The 26,744-nt window shown below is 43.2% G+C and overlaps 1 protein-coding gene across 3 annotated transcripts; it reads right to left on the bottom strand.

The window, feature by feature from the left end:
• Positions 1-1,698: 1,698 nt before the first annotated feature.
• On the bottom strand, positions 1,699-26,613 carry LOC308078358 (uncharacterized protein). Of its 3 annotated transcripts, none has more exons than XM_080419486.1 (9): positions 26,551-26,613; positions 9,060-9,439; positions 8,806-8,929; positions 6,610-6,977; positions 6,356-6,524; positions 5,252-5,461; positions 3,594-3,976; positions 3,045-3,183; positions 1,699-2,432 (listed from the first exon to the last, which is right to left on the bottom strand). In XM_080419486.1, exons 2-9 carry the CDS (start codon positions 9,384-9,386, stop codon positions 1,879-1,881), a joined length of 2,274 nt encoding a protein of 757 aa, XP_080275612.1. In that variant the 5' UTR covers positions 9,387-9,439; positions 26,551-26,613; the 3' UTR covers positions 1,699-1,878. The 3 variants fall into 3 exon arrangements, with proteins under 3 accessions (XP_080275612.1, XP_080275614.1, XP_080275613.1); XM_080419488.1 differs by having other exon boundaries at positions 6,356-6,503; XM_080419487.1 differs by having other exon boundaries at positions 6,610-6,959.
• Positions 26,614-26,744: the final 131 nt, after the last annotated feature.

Here is a 26,744-nt window from a genome sequence, read left to right as displayed (position 1 = left end):
CGTGGACTCAGGCCGAACTTCTTGAGGCGTCTGAGTCCATACAGGCGCTGCTGTGCCTTTGCCACCACCACAGATGTATGTGCCTCCCATTTTAGCTTCTCGTGGATGTTCACCCCCAATTACTTAAATGTTTCCACCCTCTCCACCACGTCGCCGTTGATGGAGACAGGAGGTTGTGGGTCCCTTCCCCGCCTATAATCCACAATGACCTCCTTGGTCTTGGAGACGTTCATCAGGAGGTGATTCTCTCCACACCACTGCTCCAGGTTGGACATTTCCTCTCTATACGCCGTCTCATCATCTCCGGTGTTCAGCCCCACCACCACCGTGTCATCTGCAAACTTCACAATGGTGTTTGAGGGGTGTGAGGCCACACAGTCGTGGGTGTAGAGGGAGTACAGGAGTGGACTGAGGACTGAGGTGCTCCTGTGCTGAGATTCAATGGCACAGCTGGCTCAGAAGACTGAGGAATAGTGTCCCCCAAGGGTCTACTCTGTTCTCTCCCCAATGCCGTTTAACATCAGTCTACATACCTACCGGATACAACATCTTCTTCTAGAAAATACGGATGTGGAGTTGTGGACGAACTAAAACAACAATAAAATCTGCACACCAGATTGCTGCTCCCATCGTGGGTTTTTTCTTTATTGGTGGTAACTTTTCGAGCCGGGAGGCTCAGACCTTACGTAAGGTATACTGTACTGTCTCCCTTCCCCTTGCCTGAAGTTGAACTTAAACCAGCTGACCTGTCCTTGAACAGAAAGGAAACCTGAAAGCAGTTGAATGTGTCCCCTTGCCGTCACAGAAAAAGGGTAGGCTTGAGTTGACATGTTCTTTTTTTTTAATACATCAAAACAACGGCTACTTAACTTTTTAGTTTAGCCTCATGTTAAACGTAAAGTAAAATAATCAATATTCAAAATTATATTAATGATAATACAAATGACGATAATAAACAAATAAACATGTACCCAAAAAAATGAAAAACTTGCGCATGAGATCAAGACACAAGAGTTCGGCACGGCAACTCGCTCGCTTTAGCTTGCTCGGTGGTGCCTCTTGTGGCTCAAGTTCGCTTGAGACTGCACGCCTGACTGTCGCTATACTTTATTAGCCAAAAAGAAATAGTCTGCGGTTGTCGGAAAAAAGAGTGCCTCCAGCGGGATTCGATCACGGAGCTCAGTAACGGCAGTCCAACGCTTGGCGAGGCACACCACGAAACCAGTTGGAGCACTAGGGTTTTGTGCTGTATTAGACGAATGTAGCAGCTGTAGAACAATATTACGCGTCAGGGCTACAGGACACACGCACAGTGACAGTCTGTCAGGCGCGAGAAGTTGTTGCTACGCTGGCCTGGGCAGCATGCTGCTTTGATATTGGGGGCCCACTGAAGTCTACAATGCGTCAGGATCTAACACGTTTGGAACTTGTAGATCGGTTCTTAAAAGGACATAAATCAGACAATGGCAGAGGTGCAAATATTGGTGGGTGTGCCGTGTACAGATCCGCAAGCCCAGGATAGAAGGCAGATGAACACGTTTTGGGTTTGTAGGTCTGCTGCTGTGTTCAGAGCGAGAATGAGAGATACCTGACAAGTTGACAACAGGGATTTAACAGCTTTAGCCTATTTTGTGCAGAACTGACTAAATTGGCATGTTTTATGAACAACTGAATATGATATGTCCAGTCTGTCACTCTGCTATAATTTGAGCCACTGGCACTGCCTACTGGCTATCTTTTTTTCTTTTTTTTTCCTTCAGGTTTTTCCGGGTTTTCGGGCCTAACATAATGGTAATTGTTCGGGCCGGGCCCTGTTCGGACTGGCCCAGTTAGGACCGGGCCTTAATTTTCAGGCCCGTTGAGAACTCTACAAGACACTCATCTTCCTCCCCTTGGTAGGCGCAGGCGTGGGCCACGACGGCGCGGCTGGCCATGGGAGGGACCGGGAGGAGTAGATTGGCCACTCTGGGCCGCTCTGGTGGTCCTGCTGGGAGGAGAGCGAGATCGCGCTGCTGCTGATGGTGGGGCTGGCGGTGCTGCTGTTCCCGAAGGAGATGGAGGGGGAGGCGGAGGGCCCAAATGAGTGAGCCGCTCCAGTGCTGCGGTGCTGCGCACGAGCACTTCAATACAGCGCTCAAGTGCTGGAGCCATACGCTCAACTGAGTCGGCGAGCCGCCCCAGCTCCATCCCCAGCATTCGGAAGCCCTCCTGCTGGATGTCTAGGAACGGCCGGTCCCCAGGCCTGGAGACGTTTCGACGGGCTCTCCGCCTGGGACGACTCGCCTCCCGTCTCCTTGACGACCCTCCGCCCGGATCCGTCTCCTCCTCTCGCTCTCCCCCCGTTTCTGGTGGCGGGGATTCGCCAGACGCGGACAAAGTCCCGTCTTCCCTGACCTCCTCCCGGCCGGATTCAGCTTCGGTGGACGAGTCGTCTGTGGAAATAACATGGAAATTAACTGCACTGTTGACTGCGTTGTTAATTTACAATAAATTGACATTTTTTAAAGCTGACATGACATAAACAGACATTTTTGGTGTTGAGGGTGGGAGGCATACCGTTGTTGACCGAATTTGATTTCGGAACATTCATTTGTGGAGTTTTTGTCCGTGTGATTATTATCTTTGACAATCCTGTGTGTGTGTGTGTGTGTGTGTGTGTGTGTGTGTGTGTGTGTGTGTGTGTGTGTGTGTGTGTACGTGCGTGCACGCATGCATACGCACACACACACAATTATATGTTTTGATTAGAACTCTGCTGCCTTCAGTTATTTTGTTTTTCATTGGAATTGCGTGGCATTACACCAGGCCATCACCAGGTGGGTGTACACACATCTCTGGAACATGGCAGTAATAACAATAATGTAATTAATACATGATGATGAATGACAGACAATGTGCATAATAATGTCCGATAATTATGTATAATGAACACAAGTCTGTTGTTTCTGACCATCCATATTGCGTATACCCTTACCATGCTCTCCCACCTCCCCAAAAAATAGACCCAACCAAAACCAGGTGGAATTGGAAACAAAGCGAATTACCTGTTACCCCGCCATCTTCAAGGCCGTCAACACTTTTGCGGAAGAGAGTAGAGGCGGCGACTTCCTCTGGTGATATCAGAACCTCCACCAAAGCCGATCCTCCTCCCGTGGCCATTTGTTGCCGTCTGTTAGCGATGACCTTTGGAGTGAATTTTGTATTGACAATTTCAGCAGTAGGCTATGACCAATGGTGTAAAGAAACTAAGTACGTTTACTCAAGTACTGTACTTAAGTACAATTTTGAGGTATTTGTACTTTACTTGAGTATTTCCAATTTCCAATACTTTAACTTCTACTCCACTACTTCTCTAGTAACTAAAGCTTACAAATAATTTTTGTGGAGTAAAAGTACAATAGTTACTTTTCAGATATAAATTATTACACTATAAAACATACATTAACCACTTTAGCCCTATTTTATAACTGGGCTATTAGAAAATAGCCGATCTACAAGCTCACAACGCGTTGCATCGCGACACGTTGTGAGCTCGTAGATCTGCTATTTTCAAATATTTTAGTGAATATTCAACATCTAGACAGGCAACAAACCTTCCTTTTTCCGATCCTCCTCAAATCAGCAAACCGCTTCTTGATTTGTCGGACAGACCTGGGGATGCCTGAGGACACGGTAACGGCCGCAGCTACCTCGGCCCACGCCTGGTTCACCACCGAATTTTGGGGAGGCTGGGTCGATGTCCCAAAGATTTGAATTTGACGTGCCTTGACCTCATGCACGAGCACGTTCTTCTCAGCCTGCGTGTAGCGCACCGCACGGCGTCTTGGCTCCATCTCCTCCTCTGGTCTTTGAAGTGACTCCTCCTGCTGTTCCTCTTTAATCTGTGGGGGTTCTAGTTTCACCTGGACCAGACTGGGACTCATCTCCTGCTGTTCACGGGAAACCTCCTCTTTACACACAGGAAGGAGTGTGAGATCTACGAGGAGGAGAGAGGAGGTGAGGTAAAATCAGCAGAGAACCACTCATTGTATTTTCTGATTGTATCAGATTTATCAGATTTATTCTTCTGTCTTTTTACATTTTTGTCAAGCAAACACAGTATAAATTAGTGTTAACTGTTGACATATCGTTGCTGTCGTGCAGAAACTTTTCATCTTCACAATTCAACTTTATTTTTGTAAACAAATATTTAATTTGTAATAATACAAATTCTTTGTCCTACAACAGTATCTCACAAAAGTCTACAAGCATTGTAAGCTTGTAGATCTGATATTTGATATCTGATATATTAAAAAAACTAAAAAAGAAAATGAGTGTGTGTGGGTTAATTAATGTTGAACCAAGGAAAAGTAGTAAAAGAGCTTGTAAATAAGAACTACATTGGATCCATTGGAACACAGGTTATTTTTTCCATTTTCTGAAACATAATAGTTTTGGACATACAAGGTTTCCACCCGACAGCGACGATATGCAACTGTACCGACTAGGGCTGTCAACGAATAGTCCACATACAGATTTTAATATGAACACATTGCCTGCGAAGAACGCATATATGCATTCTATTTAATTAATCACTTGCCTGTCAAGAACGCATAAATGCGCTCTATTATCAAATTATTATTATTTTCTAAATTTCGCTCTAACACAGCTTTGGAATGATCCCTCGTCACTCAGAGAAGAAGTAGTCGGATGTGACGTCATTCCACAAAAACAGACATCCATCCAGCCCAACTATGGGATTTTTAGAAAAACACTCCTAACTCAGTTTCTTTTTTTTGCATTGAAAACCTCCCGTTTTCAACGGGCCATAGCCCCAAATTGGCTGCTCGCGGTTGGAATGTTATTGTCCCAGTGGATACACGGATCCCTCCGCCTACCCACGGGGACTTTTTTTGTTGTTGTTTTTTGTACACAACGTGGCTTCCACGGCGTTTCAACGATCGTCTATGTAAGGTAATTACAAAGGCAAGGGGATAAAAAAACGATATCAAGGCAGGTAATGTGTTAAAGGAATATTTGACTGTGACAATTAAAATGTATTAACTGAATTCTTTTTTTTAACCTTACACAGCACAGCAGCTGGATTTGAGAGATCATAGAGCCAGTCTAAATACAGCTTACGCTCCTCCCTTGCAATCCAGTAGACACAAAGACTCCTCACGGCAGAAACAAGAAAGACCTGAATGCTGTACTGAATGTACACAACACGTTGAATCACACAACGTCACTTTAATTGATTCAAAATGCTAACTTTGGTCGAGCTGAAGCGGTCGATCCATGTTTCGACGGGATCTCCGCCTGTGATCACGCGCCTCTCCTCTCCTCGACGACCCTCCGCCCGGATCCATCTTCTCCTCTCGCTCTCCCCCCGTTTCTGGTGGCGGGGCTTCGCCAGATGCGGACGAAGTCCCGTCTTCCCCGACCTCCTCCTGGCCGGATTCAGCTAGGGTGGACGAGTCATCTGAGGAAATCATTTTTGAAATAATAATTTGTACATTTGTGTTATGATTCATTCTTTTCCCCTGAGAAATCTTTGTTACACTATTAGGCCACTTAGGTTACTGTTGGAGCCACTTTGAAGTTTTTTTTAATTGTGAGATTGTATTATTTGTATTTTTCGTTTTCATATGTTTCAAATATGATTCTAAAGTTTTTATAAAATATCTAATTTGATCTAGCATCCTCCACCTTATAAGTGTTGAACTACATAATTTACTTATTAAACTTAGTTATGCTGATTTGATATGGGATTTCCTATGGTAAACTTTACCTTCAAAATAAAAGTGTTTGCGTCATTTGCGACATTAACTGTAGATTTTGAGTTGGATTGCAGTTTTATTCTGGGGGTTGAATTTGGACAGGGAGTACTGTAACTTGTTGAAGCTGACATTACATAGCCAGACATTTTTGGTGTTGAGGGTGGGAGGCGTACCGTTATTTGACCAAATTAGATTTAGGAAAATTAATTTGTGGATTTGTTTGTGATTTGTGTGTGATTATTATCTTGGCCAATTCTTTTGATTAGAACTCTGCTGCCTTCAGTTCTTTTGTTTTTCATTGGAATTGCGTGGCATTACACCCGGCCATCACCAGGTGGGTGTTAATTTGGTAGAATACCTCTACACCTGCACAAGCGTCTCGGGAACGTGGCAGTAATAATAATAATGTCATTAATATATGATGACTGACAGACATTGTGCATAATAATGTCTGATAATTATGTATAATGAACACAAGTCTGTTGTTTTTGACCATCCATATTACACACCTTACACGCCTTACCATGCTCTCTCCCCCCCCCCCCAAAAAAAGAACCCAACCAAAACCAGGTGAAATTGGAAGGAATTTGAATTACCTGTTACCCCGCCAACCTCAATCCCCCCAAAGCCGTCAACACTTTCGGGGGAGAGAGTAGAGGCAGCGACGTCCTCTGGTGATATCAGAACCTCCACCGTAGCTGATCCTTCTCCCGTGGCCATCTGTTGCCGTCTGTTAGCGATGACCTTTGGAGTGAATATTTTAGGCTATGATACAAAGAGCCAAATTGATTAATCAACCAAGAGCCATTGTGGTCAATGTAAATATTCAACATTTATACAAGCAACAAACCTTCCTTTTTCCGATCCTCCTCATATCGCCAAACCGCTTCTTGATCTGTTGGACAGACCTGGGGATGCCTGAGGACGCGGTAACGGCCGCAGCTACCTCGGCCCACGCCTGGTTCACCACCGAATTTCGGGGAGGCTGGGTTGATGTTCCAAAGATTTGAATTTGACGTGCCTTGACCTCATGCACGAGCACGTTGGTCTCAGCCTGTGTGTAGCGCACAGCACGGCGTCTTGGCTCAGCCTCGCCCGGATCCATCTCCTCCTCTCGCTCTCCCCCCGTTTCTGGTAGCGGGGCTTCGCCCGATGCGGACGAAGTTCCGTCTTCCCCGACCTCCTCCTGGCCGGATTCAGCTACGGTGGACGAGTCATCTGTGGAAATAACATTAGAAATAACTGCATTGTTAACTGCGTTGTTAATTTACAATGAATTGTCATTTCGTTTTTATCCAGCAGCCTCCACCTTATAAGTGTTGAACTACATAATTTACTTATAGAATTTAGTCATGCTGACATTAACTGTAGAATTTGAGTTTTATTTTGGGGGTTAATTTTGGACAGGAAGTACTGTAGCTTGTTGAAGCCGGAAAGGATGGGAGGCATACAGTTTTGACCAAATTTGATTTCGGGACATTCATTTGTGGAGTCATTTTGTTCTTTTTCCGTGTGATTATTATCTTGGACAATTCTTCTATATTGTTTTGTTTTGATTAGAACTCTGCTGCCTTCAGTTTTTTTTTTTTTTTTTCATAGGAATTGCGTGGCATTACACCAGGTCATCACCAGGTGGGTGTTAATTTGGTAAAATACCTCTACACCTGCACACACATCTTGGGAGCATGGCAGTAATAATAATAATAATAAACATAATGATGTCAATAATATATGATGATGAACGACAGACTGTGCATAATAATGTCCGATAATTATTTATAATTAAAACAAGTTGTTTGTGTGAGAGGGAGTGTGTTCCTACTAGAAGGTTCACTGTTTCTCTAACAACAAAGAAAATGTTCACCTACTTAACACATCCACCGCCAAGGGCTAATCTCATAATGTACTCACCAGTGCCAAGGTTTTATTGTTGTTTTTTGTTTTTTTCAGGTCGCCATAGGCCCCGTTAAAATCCTTTAGATTGCCCGATCCAATGTTTGTAAACAACGGGCACATGTCCTGGTGTCTACTCGTCGAGACCGCGTGTCAAACGGAGCCGCCATGTTTGAGTTCTGATCGTTTAAGTTAACATGGGAAATGCGAGGATGAAAAACTACATGTCCTGTACAGCTTTTACAGGGGTTTATGTGTACGACTTAGAATGGAGACAGACGGGAAACAAAAAACGTGATCGCACTTCCGGTCCGATCGGGTGGTGTTACACTGAAAATGGTCCCCCTAGAAAATTAAAAAAAAAAAAAAATTCGAAAAAAAGGAAAAAGCACCACAGCCCGTAGGCTACGGGATTGGCGCTTAACCGTTGGATTTAACGGCCCGTAGAACTACGGGCCCGGCGGTAAATGTGTTAAGAGGAAAAAAGCAGCTTATCAAGTTGCTTTGAAGATTTACAACGAGACACACAATGGTCGCTCTGCCAGGTCTACTGTAACTGTAACATCATTTGGAATATTAGATGAACCTCTAATGACATTCTTAGGGTATGGTTATGGTACTTTTTCTTTTCACTGTGAACACTGTCACTTTCTTTTGCATTGCACTGATTGAAATGGACACTTTTTCTGATTAGCCTTGCACTGACTGTAATGATCACTTTGTTTGATTTAGGATGGGATACAGTGAGACACTGTAACCTTGTGTTGTTTCCTGCATAGGGCAGGACGTGATGTGGTGAGACACTGTAACCTTGTTTGTTTTTCTGTATAGTGCAGTGTTTTTTTCCTGCATAGTGCAGGACAGTTGTATAGGTTCTTTTTATTGTATACTCTTGTTCTCTTTTGACAGTGCTTCTTGTTTTCTTTTTCTTGCCTTGTATTGCTGTATACAACAGTACATTATTTCCTTACTCTTAACCTCTTTACCTGTAACACTTAACTGCTGTGCTACCTCTGGGCGACTGATTTTCCCCCACAGGATCAATAAAGTTATCTATCTATCTATCTATCTTGTTTCTGACCATCCATATTACGCCCTCCCACCCGCCCAAAAAAGAATCTAACTAAAACCAGGTGGAATTGGAAGGAATTACCAGTTAAGCCGTCAATACTTTCGGGGAAGAGAGTAGAGGCGGCGACGTCCTCTGGTGATATCAGAACCTCCACCGAAGCTGATCCTTCTCCCGTGGCCATCTGTTGACCTCTATTAGCGGCGACCTTTGGAGTGAATATTTCATTGACAATTTCAAAGTACAGCAGTAGGCTACGATACAAAGAGCCAAATTGATTAATGACCAAGAGCCATTGTGGTCAGTGGAAATATCCAACATCTATACAGGCAACAAACCTTATTTTTTCTGATCCTCCTCAAATCAGCAAACCGCTTCTTGACTTGTTGGACAGACCTGGGAATGCCTGAGGACGCGGAAACGGCCGCCGCTACCTCGGCCCACGCCTGGTTCACCACCGAATTTCGGGGAGGCTGTCCCAATGTCCCAAAGATTTGAATTTGCCGTGCCTCGACCTCTTGCACGAGCACGTTGGACTCATCCTGTGTGTAGCGCACAGCACGGCGTCTTGGCTCATCCTCCTCAGGTCTTTGAAGTAACTCCTCCTGCTGTTCCTCTTGAATCTGTGGAGGTCCGAGTTTCACCTGGACCAGACTGGGACTCATCTCCTGCTGTTCAGGGGAAACCGCCTCTTTACACACAGGAAGGGTTGTGAGATCTACAAGGAGGAGAGAGGAGGTAACATCAGCAGAGAACAACTCGTAGTCTAGGTCAGATTTCCAAAAATGGTAACCTTGAAGGCAAATAGTGTTAATTCAGGGCATACATGTTTTTTAGGGGTATTAAGGGGTGCTGAATACAAATTGGTTGTATGCCCAGATCAAAAATGGCTGCTTACTTTACCATTTAAAGATGGCGGCCACCACTATGCTGAAATATGTTAAAAACAGAAGCTTGATTGAATTTAGCGTACTTAGGTTTTCATACAGTATATGGGGAATGCAATGCCATTTTCAGATTTGAGATCAAATCTGAGGACTACCTAAAAATCATATGTCATGAAAATTATGATTTATTGGTGAATATTTGTTTTCAACCAACTTCATCCCATGACATGTCAAATTATTATGTACATACATACTGTACATATGGATATGAAAAGCTCCAGACTTGGGGATGGGCTCCTTAGTGGGGATAAATTGGAGAGACATAGCCAATTATGGGTGTGGAGGTCACGCAAAGCAGTCAGAATGTGTCTGTCTACTGGGTGTCTAGGCAGGGGTAGTGGATGAGTGTAACAGGGCTATGGAGCCCCTCTGGCGGGTAGAGGGGGGTATGGGGGTGGTTATGGAGGTCAGTGCAGAGCTATCAGAACCTAAATGTCTACTGGGTGTCTACGCAGAGGTGGAGAAGCATGGCCATGGAGTCCCTAAGGTGGGTAGAGGAGAGTATGGGTAGTGGGTGTGGGTGAGGAGGTAAGAGGGGGTCTAATCTAAAGGTTTGCCAAAGATGCCCCTCAGGTGGGAAGAGGGGAGTATGGGGGATCTGGGTCACTGGATAGCTCCTTGGGCACTTGGAGCATGGATGAGTTATGGGGACCTAGAACGCCCTGGGCTTCTTCCCTCTACCATGTCTGGCATGAAACCCTCCAACAGCTGGCATAGTAATGTCCCATTAAGGCTACAGAGTGGGGCACTTGTGAGCCCAGGAGGAGTGCTCATAGTTAAACTTTGATTTCGACTCTTGTTTTTTACTGTTTTATTGCTTTTAATTTGAGTTTTCTTCCTAATAAAGTTGTTCTCTTTTTTCTCCTCTCCCCCTGGTCCCCCCACACACACACACATGTAAAGCGACTTTGAGTACTTAGAAAAGTGTAATATAAATTCCAGGTAGGCAGTGAAAGAGTGGGGAGAGTCAGTCCCCGGTAATGGTGGTTCTACCTCCATGTGGTGCATGGCTGCGCTTCAGAACAACAGGGGTGGCTGTTTCGGTCTGGCTCACTGGATAGTCCCGCTGGTCTCAATAGTTAAGAAAAAACTCCAGAACAAAGACACAGAGCATTACATGTATGCAGATGTAACGCCCGGAATTCAAGCCTGGGTCTCCATTCAACATGTTAACCAATAGCCTAAAGGGGAATTCCCCCTTGGACGGGGGAGATAATAGGCTTTTGGTCATGATACAGAGGCTCTGAGCCAATACCGCCACAGGAAAAGCAATGCTTGTCTGTCGGATAGCAGCAGGGAGGGACATGGCCGCTAATGGGCCTGGAGGTTGGTTACACTAGGATAATAGTGAATGGAGCCCAGTAGTGCTGCACGATTCTTGCTCAAATGTGAATCACGATTTTCCTCCATAAGAATTGAGATCACGATTCTCACACGATTCTCACACAATTCTCTTGTAAATATAAAAATATTAAGAAAAAAGAAAAAAAATCGTCATAGTTTAAAATCGAGATCGCATAGGTGTCTGAATCGAGATCACAATCTTTTTTCGATTAATCGTGCAGCACTAGAGCCCAGACATCATGGGCTGTTCACCTTTCCCCTCTAGCTGTTAAAAAGCTCCAAGCAAAGGTAAACCATATCACTTCCACACTCCTTCACCAACCCTGCCTAGACACCACTTCCATGCTGAGGAGACCATCTTCCCCATACACCTGATGGCCAAGCTCAGTCCCCCAATCTGGAGCTTATCAAATCTGTACAGGGGAGAGAGGGACAACCCAGGACTCCCCGTACTTCCAGCCCCCCCTCACTGATCTCCACACCAGCACCCACCCCTCACCTCCAGAGGCGGTAACAGGATAGGTGGGCACCTCGATGTAAACTTGACTATTTAAAAAATGTAATATTTGAAACATTTTCTTGAGTAAAGTAAAGTGAACATTAGAACATGCTTAAACATTCGACAATTAAGGTCTAATATTTCTACAATTGCTACTAATTGCTACACAACATGTATATCCAGTCATTTTGGGGCTTAAACAAGAAGTTGAAGCATACAACTAAGTCTGATAATGATGTACCATGCATGTTCACGTCGTGTATACTTTACATTACTTAAAGGAGAATTCCAGACATTTTAAGTGTTGTCTTTGATGTGTCGTTACTCACCTACCGACATAAAAAGTGGCATTGTTTTTTTCCAGAGATTCCCCTGTCGTCATTTTTTCAACCCCCTCCGTTGTCATAATGGGAGCGCGTGGCTTAGGGAAATTCGTCTATTATAACCGATGCAAAGTTATTTTTTTCTCTACTAGTACTCATTGTAGAGTCTCATGATAGTCAAACATGCGCTGAAAGTTCCTGAGAGGCTAGCGCTACTGCCGAACGATTTAACACTGGTTGCTTGTTTCTCTCCAGAACCTGGCAACTTGGTGTTGCCAGGTAGAGAAACAAGCAACGGAGGGGGTTGAAAAAATGACGACAGGGGAATCTCTGGAAAAAAACAATGCCACTTTTTACGTCGGTAGGTGAGTAACGACACATCAAAGACAACACTTAAAATGTCCGGAATTCTCCTTTAAGACCATTTTTTAAATATTCGTTTTTGGACATAATAGCCAATTTTACATCGTGCCCAGATGTCCCTAGTGCCCACCTGTCCTGTATCCTAAACAAATAAAGCTACTTTTACATCACCCAGCAATATATTTTCACACAAAAAATGGGTTTGTGATGAGCATGAAAAGTGAACAACGTGTCACATCACGATGCATTGCGAGCTTGTAGATCTGCTATTTTCAATGCATAATTTTTTTAAGGAAATTCTTTTCAATGTTTGACTTCTTTAAGTTCTTTAAGACTTTTTATCTTGTGAAATAATTGCAAATGTTTACAGGCTGGACATTTCTTAAGCCCCACCCCCTCTGTGTTCCTACTGGCTGGGCTTTAAACAGCCATAAATCCTGTTCCCAGCATGCTAAAGGCCCCAAACTTGGTAGGTGCTATTACACAGCCAATAGGGGCGGACTGTAATTGCTTAAGCCCCGCCCCTAGCTCTGTGTTGCTATCATAGACTGTATAAAATGAATGACAGCGTTACGCCCCTAGACTCTACAGACCGTAAATGAAGCCGATTGTTCAGCTGTGTGCAATCCGCCATCTTTCAATATCGTGTCATATCGCGTCATATCCTGCAGAATGAAACCAGACCATTATTGGTTGGGTAGCTTGTCAATCAAAAGCAGGGGCGGGGAATGAATGCTATTGGTTGTGTATCTTGTCAATCAAATCATCCCGCCCCTCCCAGAGCATAACCTACTTTATCGTCAATTTTAAAATAAATGGGACCATAGTTTACCAAAACGCTTTTCATGATGATTGAAAGGAGACTTTAAACTAGCGACTGGAAGCATATAGTATTTATGACAACTTTTATTAAGGTAAGAAAATCTAGTCTAAAGTTTGTCAAAAACCCATCGGCGTGCGTTAAAATAAATTATTTCTGACCCCCGCAGGGGTAAAACAGTGAAACTACAGGCCATTCATACGAACTGTCTCTTCCGTATTGGCGTCAATGTAAAAATCTCAGGCTGGCCCCTTGGTTGCTATTGGCTTGGCTTTAAACAGCCATAACTTCAGTTCCCAGCATGCTAAACGCCCTAAACTTGGTAGGTGCTCTTAGACGGCCAATAGGGACAGGCTGTAATTGCTCAAACCCGCCCCCCTCTGTGTTTCTATGGGCTGGCCTTTACACATCCATTACTCCAGTTCCCAGCATGCTGAAGGCCCCAAACTGGGTAGGTGCTGTTACACGGCCAATAGGGGCGGACTGTAATTGCTTAAGCCCCACCCCTAGCTCTGTGTTGCTATTGGCTTGGCTTTAAACAGCCATAACTCCAGTTCCCAGCATGCTAAACGCCCTAAACTTGGTAGGTGCTCTTACACGGCCAATAGGGACAGGCTGTAATAGCTTAAGCCCCGCCCCCTCTGTGTTCCTATTGGCTGGGCTTTAAACAGCCATAACTACAGTTCTCAGCATGCTAAAGGCCCAAACTTGGTAGGTGCTCTTACACGGAAATACTGCCTAGACTATCACTGTATTTTCTGATTGTATCAGATTTATTCTTCCACTTATTTATTTGTTTTGCATTGATTGTCTCCGCCTGGCCGAGACTATGTTATGCCCCCTGTCTGTCTGTCCATTTGTCCGTCCCTGTATGTGTGCCATCTGTGAACAGCTAATCTCCGGCACCGTTGGCCCGATTGACGTCAAACTGTGCACAGCACACACTCCCTGGATACCAGAGCAGATCAGCCTGTTATATCACCACCAGGAGAACCCATTTTTAAAAATTACTCCTACAGATTGTGTCCTAACATCACACAAATCGGACCACATTAACTCTATAGCCATGTGACCAAGACGGATCCGTCCGATTTTTCATATTCCATCCTGATTGGCTAAGATTGGCATCTAAAGTTTGCAGGAATGGCTTCTTTTGAACAAAATGCCTCAAATCATGAACGTGTTTGATTGCAGTGAAACTTTGCATGCACATTTCCACTAGTTTGAAGAAGAAATGCCAACCTTTTCACATTGGCCTAATACAGCGCCACCAGCAGATACATTTTTGCTAAAGATTTTTTTTTATATTACTCAAATCGGTACACATTGTCTCTATGGTCATGTGATCAAGACGGATATGTCTCACTACGGATATGTCTAATGTTTGCAGGACTGATTTCCGAGCATTGCTGTCCCACAATAACCTACAATACCTGACCTGGCGGAGACCTGTGCTCCGAGGAGCACTTTTTCTAGTTGTATTGTCTGATCTTGTTGATTATAATCTGTCTAGTGTCATAAACTGCTTTAAATGTCAAAATAATATAATGGTGTCATATTGGCCTAATCCAGTCATGTACTTTAGTCTCCTGTCTCTCTATGCAAGGTCAAGCTGGCTACAGGCTTTCTGTGGCTATCTGTCGGCTCCTCGAGTTATGTCAATATTTCCAGTTAAAAGGAATGTTTTAGAACACTACATGTCAGTGTTCTTCTCCGATAACCATTCTTTCAGTGCCACCGAGTGACCACTGACCAGTGACCGGTTAGAGCCGAGGTCAACGTGTTGTTTGAGACATTTGGACGCTGTTTGTCCAAGATAAACTGTCACACCATCTTCATCATCTATGATCATCATCCTCATCTGACGACGACTATCATCATCACTCTCATCCAATCCAAGAAGTCCACCTTCGCTCGGAAATTCATCTATGTCACATCCTATGATGTCATTGTATAACTGATAACAGGCCTTGTAAAAGCCCAGTCTTTTCGTTCTATGGTGAAAGAGACGCCGACCGATGATGCGTGAAATACCTGTGATACTTTAAACCTTCCCATGGTCTCTCTGTCTGACTAAATATAATATAATAATTTTATCCAATGGCTGCCTGTCTCTGGCTGATTTTTTTTGTTGCTTTTATGAAAGTTAACGGTACTTTATGTGGGTGATAAGGAAAAACAGCTCCATCAGACACTCAAAATGTTTATGTACAAGGTATGAATTAGTGTTAACTAACTTTATTTTTTTTACGTAAAAGGAATGTCGTACTTTCTCTCATAAAAATAGATAAAGTAGCCTATTTTGGTGCTTCATACAGTACACACTAGTGATGCGGGGGTCGGGTTTTTTCATGACCCGCCCCGCCCCACCGCGGAACCGAACCCGCCTCAACCCGTGCCGCAAAACGATATATAAATCAACGACTCGACCCGCCCCGCAACCCGCAGTGAAAAAAAATCATGAGTGAGTGTGAGTGAACTGCTGCGCGACACCGTAGCCTACATCGCACATCAGTATAACTGTTATACTGATTAATTTGTTATACTATAACAAATTAATATAATAATAATAATGTTTTGGCCTTTACATCTAGCAACCTTAATATGCAAAACCTACAGCTTGTGTTTAGTTTTGTTAATGTTATACATGAATGATGGCGCAAGGGAGGTTGATTACTTGCCTTAGTTGCCTGCAATGTGTATGTGTGTCACCAACTTTCGCCACTAACACTTTATCCATTGCAGACAGACAGTCACTGTGCTTGCTTGTACAATATCCACGACCCATACGAGTTCTGGTTTTGATGGGTTTTATTATCGTCAAATGGGTCCGGCTTGGTTCATATTCTATCACTTCGGGACCCCGGTTCTGTTTATCATTACACCCGAGCGAACCACCCGTACGCAGTGCTGATTAGGAGGAGATGCAGCTGTGTAAAGCTTCATTTGTGCTTCGCCGTATGGCGGTGTTGTTGCGTATCGAAAATAGCAGACATACAAGCTCACAACGCGGCGCGTTGCGATGTGTTGTGAGCTTGTAGGTCTGATATTTTCTATGCGCAACACCATGGTACGAATAATAGGCTGATCTATCGGATAACTGCAGCGCTGTGAGACACAGCAGCACCAGACTGTCGGGAATGAACCCAAACTGACATTGTCAGATCATGATAAAAACTTTAAATAATTCTGATGGGTTTTAATGGTAGTTTAATCCAAATATTAATAATAGGCTTAAATGTGATTTTTTTTGCGTGTGAGAGTGGTGTTGATGACCCGCAACCCGCATAATTGCCTCTGATATCTTGACTGTCCGCCGCGGGCGGACAGTCAAGATATCAGAGGCAATTACCACGTCGCAACGCGCCGCGTTGTGAGCTTGTATGTCTGCTATTTTCGATACGCAACAACATGAGCACAAATGAAGCTTTACACAGCTGCATCTCCTCCTAATCAGCACTGCGTACGGGTGGTTCGCTCGGGTGTAATGATAAACAGGACCGGGGTCCCGAAGTGATCACTAGTACACACACACACACACACACACACACACACACACACACACACACACACACACACACACACCCCCCCCCCCCCCCCCCCCTCCCCCTCCCTTAAGGAGTGATTATTCGTTTTAGCTATCATAATTGAAAGAAATGTTGCATAGTTTTATTATTCCCTTTATTCTGTTTCTGCCACTTTTCGCAGTTCTGGCTTAACCGTGCATACGCTTTTTACGAAACTCAGCCATATGGTAGATGGTCTTGAAAAACTATCAAGAAATAATTTATTTATTTATTTATTTATTTAACAGGGACAATGCACATTGATCAACATGTCAGTTATTCACGTCCATGTAAATGAGCCAGAGTTAGCCAGAGTTGGCTAATTTTCATCTGTAGTCCCTGAGCAGGCTATTAAAAAAGTGGTATAGTTATCCATACAAAAAGAGACATCGTCAACAATACAAAACAAGTAGACATAGTACAGAAGACAAAACAAATACAGTAAAATATGAGAAGGCAGTGATTAATGGAGCCGAAATTTACTCATGATTACAAATTTGGTTAGCTTTAAGCCATCTTTTAAGGTTGAATTTGAAAGTTAGATAGTTGGTGGTCTCTCTTACTTCGGTAGGAAGACTGTTCCAGTGATGGGAGGCTCTAACAGAGAAGACTGTTTTACCAAACACACTCTGTCTGAATGGCACCTCACAGTCTCCCCTGGTAGTTGCCCTTGTTGTTCTGTCACCACTTTCTCTTCGCTCTATGAACTGTTTTAATGGTGGAGGTGCAAGCCCATTTAAAACCTTAAAAATGAGACAAGCATCTGCAAAATGTTTAAATCCATCAAAATTAAATAAATTATACTTTTGAACTATACGGCAATGGTGGTAACGGTTGGGTTTTTGATCAAGTGTTTTTAATGTCTGTTTGTAAAGTGATTCTATGGGTTTGAGAGTTGTTAGATTTGTCTGTGACCAGGTTGTGAAGCAGTATGTGATGTGTGAGAAAATCATTGCATGCATGAAGAGTTTGGCTGCGTCTGTTGTTAGATATGGTCTTATGTGCCTGAAATTAGACAGATTGAATTTTATTGGCTACATTTTTAATATGTTTTTTAAATGTCAAGTTTGAGTCTAGTGTGATTCCAAGATATTTAAATTCAGATACTACCTTAATAATGTTTCCATTGACGATGATGTCAGGATAAACATTGTCTGTGGAGTTGCGTGAAAAAAACATACAAACAGTTTTGTTTGTATTCAGATGTAAACATGAGTTCCTCAACCAATCAGATACATGGACCATGGCTGCAGTTAGTTTCTCTGCTGCGAGTTGTTTGTTTTCAGCATGTATATAGAGAACTGTGTCATCAGCATACATTTGTATGGAGACAGATGGACAGACAGAAGGCAGATCATTAATATACAAACTGAACAAGATAGGGCCCAGTATTGATCCCTGAGGAACTCCAATGTTACTGTTAAGATATGTTGACTGTTTGTTACCAATACGAACCCTTTGCTTCCTATTTGTTAAATATGAATCAAACCATCTGACTGCTTCAGTAGAAAAGTTAAAGAAAGAGAGTTTTGACAAGAGTACCGGATGGTCTACAGTGTCAAAAGCCTGTTTAAGATCCAGGAATACTGCACCCACTGTACCACCTTTATCCAAACTTAACTTGACACTTTCCAAAAAGTAGCAGTTAGCGGTTTCTGTTGAATGGTTGGAGCGAAAACCGAACTGCAGTGGACACAAAGGAGTATGGCCTGTATTCAAATGAGCGGTCAGTTGTTGAGCAACCCATTTCTCGGCCACCTTGGACACTATAGGTAGAATACTAATGGGCCTATAATTTGCCACATTTGTCTGGTCACCGGCCTTAAAAATTGGTGTTACAATGGCGGATTTCCAGATGCTAGGGAAAGTGCATTGCCTAATTGATAAATTTATCAAATGAACTATGGGACAAACTAATGCATCCTTGTGTGTTTTTAGAAATGTTGTGTCCATGTCATAGGCATCCCTTGCTTTTGAGTCTCTTAAGGAGCTCATGATCTTAACCACTGCAGATTCGGTAATTTCTCCTATCCTAAAAATGGGCTTGTCATCATTAATAGGGGCACATGTCAGAATTCTAGTGGGGAAACTTTGGGCCAGTTCCCCAACTGAATTTATAAAATAACTATTAAAAGTATTTGCTATCACCTCTTGATCTTGAATTAAGGTTCCATTCACTTTAAGTTCATATTCCTTTGTTTTCTGATCCTTATTTCTCCCAGTTAATTTATTAAGGGTTTCCCAAATCAATTTCCCATTTCCCCTTGCATCTTCTATTACTTTAATAAAAAAATAAGCTTTTGCTTTCCTTAAATTCCTTACTACCTTATTTCTAATACTTGTGAAAATCTGCCTATCACTGATGTAACCTGATTTTAGTGATCTCTTTAGTGCAAAATCTCTCTCTCTCATCTGCTGCCAGAGGGCGCCATTGAGCCATGGCAGGGTGTTTTTTTGTATAGGTTTACACAGAACCTTCTTTATGAAGGGTGACACTACTCTGTTTGTAGTTTCCACAAAAATACTGCTGCCACTCTCTACATCTTGACTACACAGTAGATTAGACCAATCAGTTTGTTTTAGAGCCCTATCAAGATCTGGCGAAAGGATTTAGGTTTTGTGGTATTGTCAAACCGTTTACTGGTGAGTTTCCTCACCAGTAATGTGATGTTATGGTCCGACATACCAGTTATCAAATTATATGATTTTGTTATTCTCTCTGGCCTATTTGCAAACATTAAATCAATTTGTGTCTGTGAGGAATTTGTTATTCGTGTTGGACCTTTCACCAGTTGAGTGAGATTGAACTTGTCTGTTATCTCTTTAAATTCTTACACTCATTCGTCAAAGGGTGGCGCTATAGCACTCAATTGAAAGTGCCAACTTTGAACAGGTACAACTCATGCCCTGTTTGACCTACAGCCATCGATACACACATGCGTCTCTTCATGCCTGACAACTTTCGTGGTCTGACTTTTGACCTCTGACCTTTAGATCTCCCACCATTTTGAATTATATGAAAAACAGTCATTGGCTCCTAACTTCTGCATTTTTTCACTTAGAAAGAATCCGCTCCCATCGTTATGTCCCAGGAGGAGATAGATTTTAACTATTGCAGTTTTATGAAAATTATTCATCTGCCCCTAACACATACATGCAGACTCACATTTCTTTGAAACTTTGCAGAAATGTTGAGGGTCATTCCAAATATCACTGAAACCAATCTTACTCCAATTGGCCAAAGGGGGGCGCTATAGCATTTTTTTTTAAATGCAAACTTTAAACCGGCAAAAGTCATGCCTCGTTTGGCCGACAGCCATTAAACCTGCTTACACATGTGCCTTGACTCATGAGGAACAAATGTATCACTTTGACCAGAAGCTCCGCCCCTTAGATTGTCCGTAATTTTGAGCAGTTTGAAAAACACTTAAACCCAGGATTTTTCAGCCATTTGCGTGAAACTGTATCATCTGTGTGATCTCTTTTTTCACAGGTCTTGTCTGTTGGTCCAATGGCTTCTCCCTTAAGCGAGTGCCTCACGACCGCAAGGTTGCCGGTTCAAGCCTCACTTGATACAGACTCATTTAAGTTGAATTGCAAAAAACATGACTGTATCAATGAATACATGTGCATGGTTTCGAGGAGATTTCTCTATTGGTAAATGGTTTGTGAACGAGTGATCTTAGTGTTAGTGAAAGGGCAATAGGATGAGATGTCGAATCAATCCATTCTGTTTTCATCTCTCTCTCTCTTCAATCTATTCCGTTTCAATGTCTCTCTCTCTTCAATCTATTCCGTTTCAATGTCTCTCTCTCTTCAATCTATTCCGTCTCTCTCTCTTCAATCTATTCCGTCTCTCTCTCTTCAATCTATTCCGTCTCTCTCTCTCTCTCTCTCTCTCTCTCTCTCTCTCTCTCTCTCTCTCTCTCTCTCTCTCTCTCTCTCTCTCTCTCTCTCTCTCTCTCTCTCTCTCTCTCTCTCTCTCTCTCTCTCTCTCTCTCTCTCTCTCTCTCTCTCTCTCTCTCTCTCTCTCTCTCTCTCTGGAACGATCTACAATCTCACAACCTTTCAGATAGCAACATTTTGTGAACTTGTAGATCGGCTATTTTCAATGGTTTCTGTTCCGAGGAGACATACAATTTCTCTATCGGTAGATGGTTAGGGAACCAGTGATCTAGAGTAGTTAGCGAAACAAAGGCCTGGTCCGTCAGGGACGGAAAGACTTATATATATCAACAGACACTACCAGGACTATCATATCTCTAGCTCAATGAGAAGAAAGGCAGCCTATGAGTCCGGAGGTCACCGGTTCGATCCCTGTCCCCGACGATGTGTTGAGGCGATCATGATGATCTGTCTCTCTCTCTCTCTCCCTCCATCTCCAGTTTCCTTGTCTCCCTCTCTCTCTCTCTCTTCAATTTATTCAGTGTCCATGTTTGTCTCTCTCTCCCTCTCTTTCACTGGCCCGTGTTATCGCTGCTTGCAGCTATATTTCTATTTGTATTTCCTTTATATGTAGGTCTGTTAGTGATTAGAATATTTGTCTAGATGTAAGGCAATTGCCTGACTTAACTGCTGTGCTGTGTCTTGGCTTACGTTTATTCTTAATTGTGGGAAATTGTTACATTTTATTTTCAGATTCTTCACAAAGTCAGACGACCTGAGGCTTGCCAAGGATAACCGTATCCAGGAGGTGGCGAAGATAGAAACGGGCAGTGAAGAGCCAGAGGCATATATTATATACAGGAGAAATATAGTACATTTACAATTAAAAGGTAGGGTAAGTGATTTACTTTGGTTAAAATAAGTGTTAAATATCTCTATATTTTGATAGTACTCATAGCTATAGAGTGTTTGTTCAGCAGAAGGAGTCTCTCAATACATTACAGTCATGTGTGCACTGTTTAGCTAATTGATGCAAGTCATTTCAGGTGTGCAGTACAGGAGTAGTCAGTTTTCTCCAGCAGCCAAGGAGCAAACACACACACACAAGCTGCTACTGCCTTTCTTTGTTTTTGGCTTGAAACCATCTCTTGTAAGTTTTTGTTTGTGTACATTTACTCAGTCATGAAAACACCTTTGTTTGAGAATTGTTTTGTGATATATGTGGGATGCTTAATAACTTTAATGATTGATTGCTTGCCTTGTGTGGGGTAGAGTGTACATTATGGGAAAACTACTAAATGCTTAGTATGTGATTGTTATGTTATTGAGCTGATTGTGTATTTTTTGTGTTTCTGTTCTACAGTTTCACTCCTTGTTTAGTAAAGTTGACCACCGGCATCTTAATAAAAGCAAACTGAGATGAATCCTGACTTTCATTGAACGGAGTTTGGCTGACTGTTGATTTGTGTCAGGGACGACACACTTAAAGAATCATCCGAGCACGTGAGGAGAATTCGGTCCGTCCATGTGGGTGACCCTGTTTCAGCTCTAAAAATGGCTTGGACTAGACTAGCACAGTGTTATGGCGCACCTGAGATGATGGAAAATGTGCTATTCAATAAGCTAGAGGCCTTTCCTAAAATCGGCAACAGGGAATACACTAAGCTTAGAGAACTTGGAGACCTTCTAATGGAGGTACAAGCAGCCAAAGACAATTCATATTTACCGGGGCTGTCTTATTTGGACACCCCAAGAGGCATCAATCCGATAGTGGAGAAGCTGCCCTACTATCTACAAGAGAGGTGGATTTCTCATGGCATGAGGTACAAGGAGGAAAACTATGACTGCTTCCCTCCATTCTGGTATTTCACCAGTTTCGTCTGTCAAGAGGCAAAGGCAAGGAACGACCCTAGCTTCAATTTCCTCAGCAGTAACCCCACAAAAGGTGACAGATTTACCCCTAACAGTCAGAGAATTCCAGTTGCTGTCAACAAAACAGATGTCTCTCCCTCAAGCATAGAAACATCGGCGAAAGACAATGACCCAGGCAAATGCTGTCCTATTCATAAAAAGCCTCATCCCTTGAGAAAATGTCGAGGCTTCAGGATGAAGACACTGGAGGAGCGAAAAGCTTATTTGAAGGACAATGGCATCTGTTTCAAGTGCTGTGCATCTTCCTCTCATCTGGCACGGAATTGCAGTGCGGCAGTCAAGTGCACAGAATGCGACAGTGAAAACCACTGCACTGCCCTTCATCCAGGTCCACCCCCGGCAGATTTTCAATCATCCAGCCCCTCTACAGGTGACGGCGGGGAGGAAGAAGCCACATCCTCATCACCATCGGTAATCAGTGCATGTACAGAGGTCTGTGGCAAAGGTCTTACTACCAAGTCCTGTTCAAAGATTTGCTTGGTCCAAGTCTATCCACACGGTGAGCGGGAGAAATCAGTGAAGATGTACGCAATGCTCGACGATCAGAGTAACCGATCGCTAGCGAAGTCGGAGTTCTTTGAGCACTTTCACATCGACAGCTATGCATCTCCTTACTCACTGAAGACCTGTGCTGGCATTACAAACACAACTGGGAGAAGAGCTGATGGTTTTACTATAGAACCTGTACATGGAGGAATCAGTCTGTCACTCCAAACTCTAATTGAATGTAACGAAATACCGGATAACAGATCCGAGATACCTACACCGGAGGCAGCCTTTCACCATCCACACCTGAAGCCCATTGCCCCAGAGATCCCGAAACTGGATGAGAAAGCTCAAATCCTTCTGTTGCTAGGTCGTGACATCTTGAGAGCGCACAAGGTGAGGAAGCGAGTAAATGGACCTCACAACGCCCCCTTTGCCCTCAAGCTTGACCTGGGATGGGTTCTAGTAGGCGATGTCTGGGCAGCTCTCACATGCCAAAGGTGCAGTGCTTCAAAACCAGTGTGTTAGAGAACAACCGGCCTTCAACCTTCACACCATGTGAAAACCACACCTATCTCAAAGAGAAGCAGAGAAGCAGACAGTCGACAAGGCCACTAACTCCAGTGTCTACCGACCCAGACTCTCCCTTGATACTCACTCCAGCCATGCTACTTACCCAAAACGTTGGGTTACCTCCTCCAATAGGAGATTTCTCAGAAGGCAACCATTTCAGACAAAAATGGAAATGGGTCCAGAGTCTTGCTGACCAGTTCTGGGATCGCTGGAAACGTAAATATCTTCCCACTCTGCAGCCACGCTGCAAATGGAAGACTTCACACAAAGATGGGTCGCACAAGACCTACCTCAGACCAATAACAGAGGTCATCCTTCTGCTATCAAGAAAAGAGAAGGATAATTAATGTGTTCTGGCATCTTATAGACGCCAGGCGGGGAGTGTGCTGTCCCAGGCATCTAGTTTATTATAGATAGGTTTGACACCCCCTAGTGGGGTGTATTGTGTGCATTCGATGTTGACATGTGATGTGCAATTAGGAGAACTCATTTCATGTGTGCACTGTTTTAGCTAATTGATGCAAGTAATTTCAGGTGTGCAGTACAGGAGTAGTCAGTTTTCTCCAGCAGCCAAGGAGCTAACACACACACACAAGCTGCTACTGCCTTTCTTTGTTTTTGGCTTGAAACCATCTCTTGTATGTTTTTGTTTGTGTACATTTACTCAGTCATGAAAACACCTTTGTTTGAGAATTGTTTTGTGATATATGTGGGATGCTTAATAACTTTAATGATTGATTGCTTGCCTTGTGTGGGGTAGAGTGTACATTATGGGAAAACTACTAAATGCTTAGTATGTGATTGTTATGTTATTGAGCTGATTGTGTATTTTTTGTGTTTCTGTTCTACAGTTTCACTCCTTGTTTAGTAAAGTTGACCACCGGCATCTTAATAAAAGCAAACTGAGATGAATCCTGACTTTCATTGAACAGAGTTTGGCTGACTGTTGATTTGTGTCAGGGACGACACACTGAGAACAGTACATAACTACTTTCATAAACAGATGAGACAAAATAGGAAAATCAAATGAGCAAGAGCTAAAACAAATAAGTGTATCGAATAAACAAGATCCAATAAAACAAGAGTTCGTACAACTAAATTAGTTAACAACAAGTAGGCAAGGCGAAGAGGAAGGGTAGTGTTTCCTGAAGAGGTGGGTTTTCAGCCTGTGGCGAAAGATGGGAAGTGACTCTGCTGTCCTGACATCAGTGGGGAGTTAATTCCACCACTGTGGGGCAAGAACAGATAAAAGTCGTGACCGTGTAGATCGGCCAGAAGGACCCTTGAGCGACGAGGCAATCAGTCGCCCCGAGTTGGCCGACCGAAGTGGTCGGGCAGGGGTGTAAGCATCGACCATAACCCGGAGGTAAGAAGGAGCTGTTCCTTTCACTGCCCTATAGGCTAGCACCAGGGTTTTAAACTGGATGCGAGCCGCTACGGGGAGCCAGTGTAGAGAACATGTCTCTCCAGCTCTTTATTAAAGGGATACTTCACTCTCGGGCCGGGGACACATTTAAAAAAAATATTAAAAATAAATGAAAAAAGTTATGGAAAATTCATGGCCCCCTCACACATTAGTAGGACACTGCGTGTCGTGAGGGGGCCATGAATTTTCCATAACTTTTTTCATTTATTTTTAATATTTTTTTTAAATGTGTCCCCGGCCCGAGAGTGAAGTATCCCTTTAAACAGAAAATGCTTTTTCAGTGCTCTCTTCTGATTGGCTTAAATGTTGTCACCTACCTGAAAATGTACTATATTATTTTTTAGTGATTTTGTAACCCTTATTTTTCACCCGGTGCCAATTTTCTAAGCGATCCTGGGCACTACACTCCTCTCACCAGCCTAGGGAGGCCAGGGCCGAGCTCATGCCTCCTTCAATGCATGAGCCAACTGACCTTCTTGTCACCTGACAGGGGAGAGTTTCCCCGGTTGGACGTAGCGCGTGGAAGGAACATGTTATTCCAACCTGTTCCTTTCCCCTCCATCAGGTGCCCCGGCTGTCATGGGGGAGGCGGTATAGTGACCAGGATTACTGCATGTTTTTATGAGGGTATTAACCACCCTGAGAGACAAGGGGAGAACATGCACATCTCAGAAGAAGAGAAGACACGCCCACAGCGTCCCCGGCGGGAATCGAGCCCAGGACCTTCTAGCTGTGAGGCAACAGCGCTACCGAATGCGCCACCGTGCCCCTAAATGTACTATATTTTGTTAACTAAAGAGCTGGAGAGACACCTGTGACTGAACTCTGCAGCAATGATTACTATCAGAATATAGTACTTTCATATATATATATATATATATATATATATATATATATATATATATATATATATATATATATATATATATATATCAATTACCCTACTTTTAACCACTTATTTAAGGTGTCCTTATTTTGGTCATGTGTCATTACAAAAACAAGAACGCTCACCCCAAAACACGCTCGCCCCGGGTCAAATCAAGCGACCTCATAACAGTCGCCACCAGGTATTCCTAAACATAACCACAGTAAACTATTGTAAGCGACGTGGGTGTGGGTGCAGAGTAGACTCAGTTCAACACGGTATAGGTTCTTCTCAATAACTTTTACTATAATCTCTCAGCCAAACAGTACAGTCCAACAGACGTAAAACAATGAATGAATCCCCCGTTCCCTCGCGCGCGCTCTCTCTCTTCTTCTCTCCTTCCCTCTCTAGCTTTTTCCCACAGCGCCCCTAGCGGACACTCTCATTCTGAACAGTGGTTATTTCTTATAACATAACAATACCCCATGGCTGAATTTCACTCTTATACTATGCCTAAACCTAACCTTATTCCTAACCTTAACCTCAGTTAAAAAAAACGAATACAAGAACCGCTGGGGGCGACTGTGTTTTGGGGCGAGGGTTCCGGTTACCATGCCGTCTTGTTCAATGAGTGGACGGTAGTAGCATCAACAACTAGGTGCTATAAATGCTATCTTAGCATTCATAGCATCTAAGTTGTTTGCGGCTAACGTGACACTTCTAAACCACTCAATATTCGGTCAGAATGTTAACATAACATTCAATTCAACCATTCAAGAGCATAAATAGTCATGTTGTACCTGATAAGTGGAGATTTCATTCAAGATTCTGGAACACTGTCGCTTAGAGCTTATCTCCTCTTTACTACCTCTGCAGGCCTGACCAATCGATTATCGAAAAGACTTAACAAGCAGATCACAGATTAAATTATCTCTTTCTGTTTAAAAAAAAAACTTTGTTAATCCTTTAAAACGCTTTAACCTCTTTCATGGGA

The sequence above is a fragment of the Gymnoscopelus braueri genome (assembly GCF_963280865.1).
Source record: "Gymnoscopelus braueri genome assembly, chromosome: 22".
Classification (NCBI taxonomy): Eukaryota; Metazoa; Chordata; class Actinopteri; order Myctophiformes; family Myctophidae; genus Gymnoscopelus; species Gymnoscopelus braueri.
The sequence above is the reverse complement of the archived record's forward strand: the minus strand, read 5'-3'. Positions and strand labels throughout refer to the sequence as shown.

Excerpts from the sequence above, each read along its gene's own strand:
- LOC308078358 (XM_080419486.1), bottom strand. The coding sequence starts at position 9,386 with ATGAGTCCCAGTCTGGTCCAGGTGAAACTCGGACCTCCACAGATTCAA. Across the intron at positions 5,462-6,355 it reads TGAGGTTGGCGGGGTAACAG|ATGACTCGTCCACCCTAGCT; the intron begins GTAATTCAAATT and ends TGATTTCCTCAG. Across the intron at positions 3,977-5,251 it reads ACCGCTTCAGCTCGACCAAA|ATCTCACACTCCTTCCTGTG; the intron begins GTTAGCATTTTG and ends TCCTCCTCGTAG.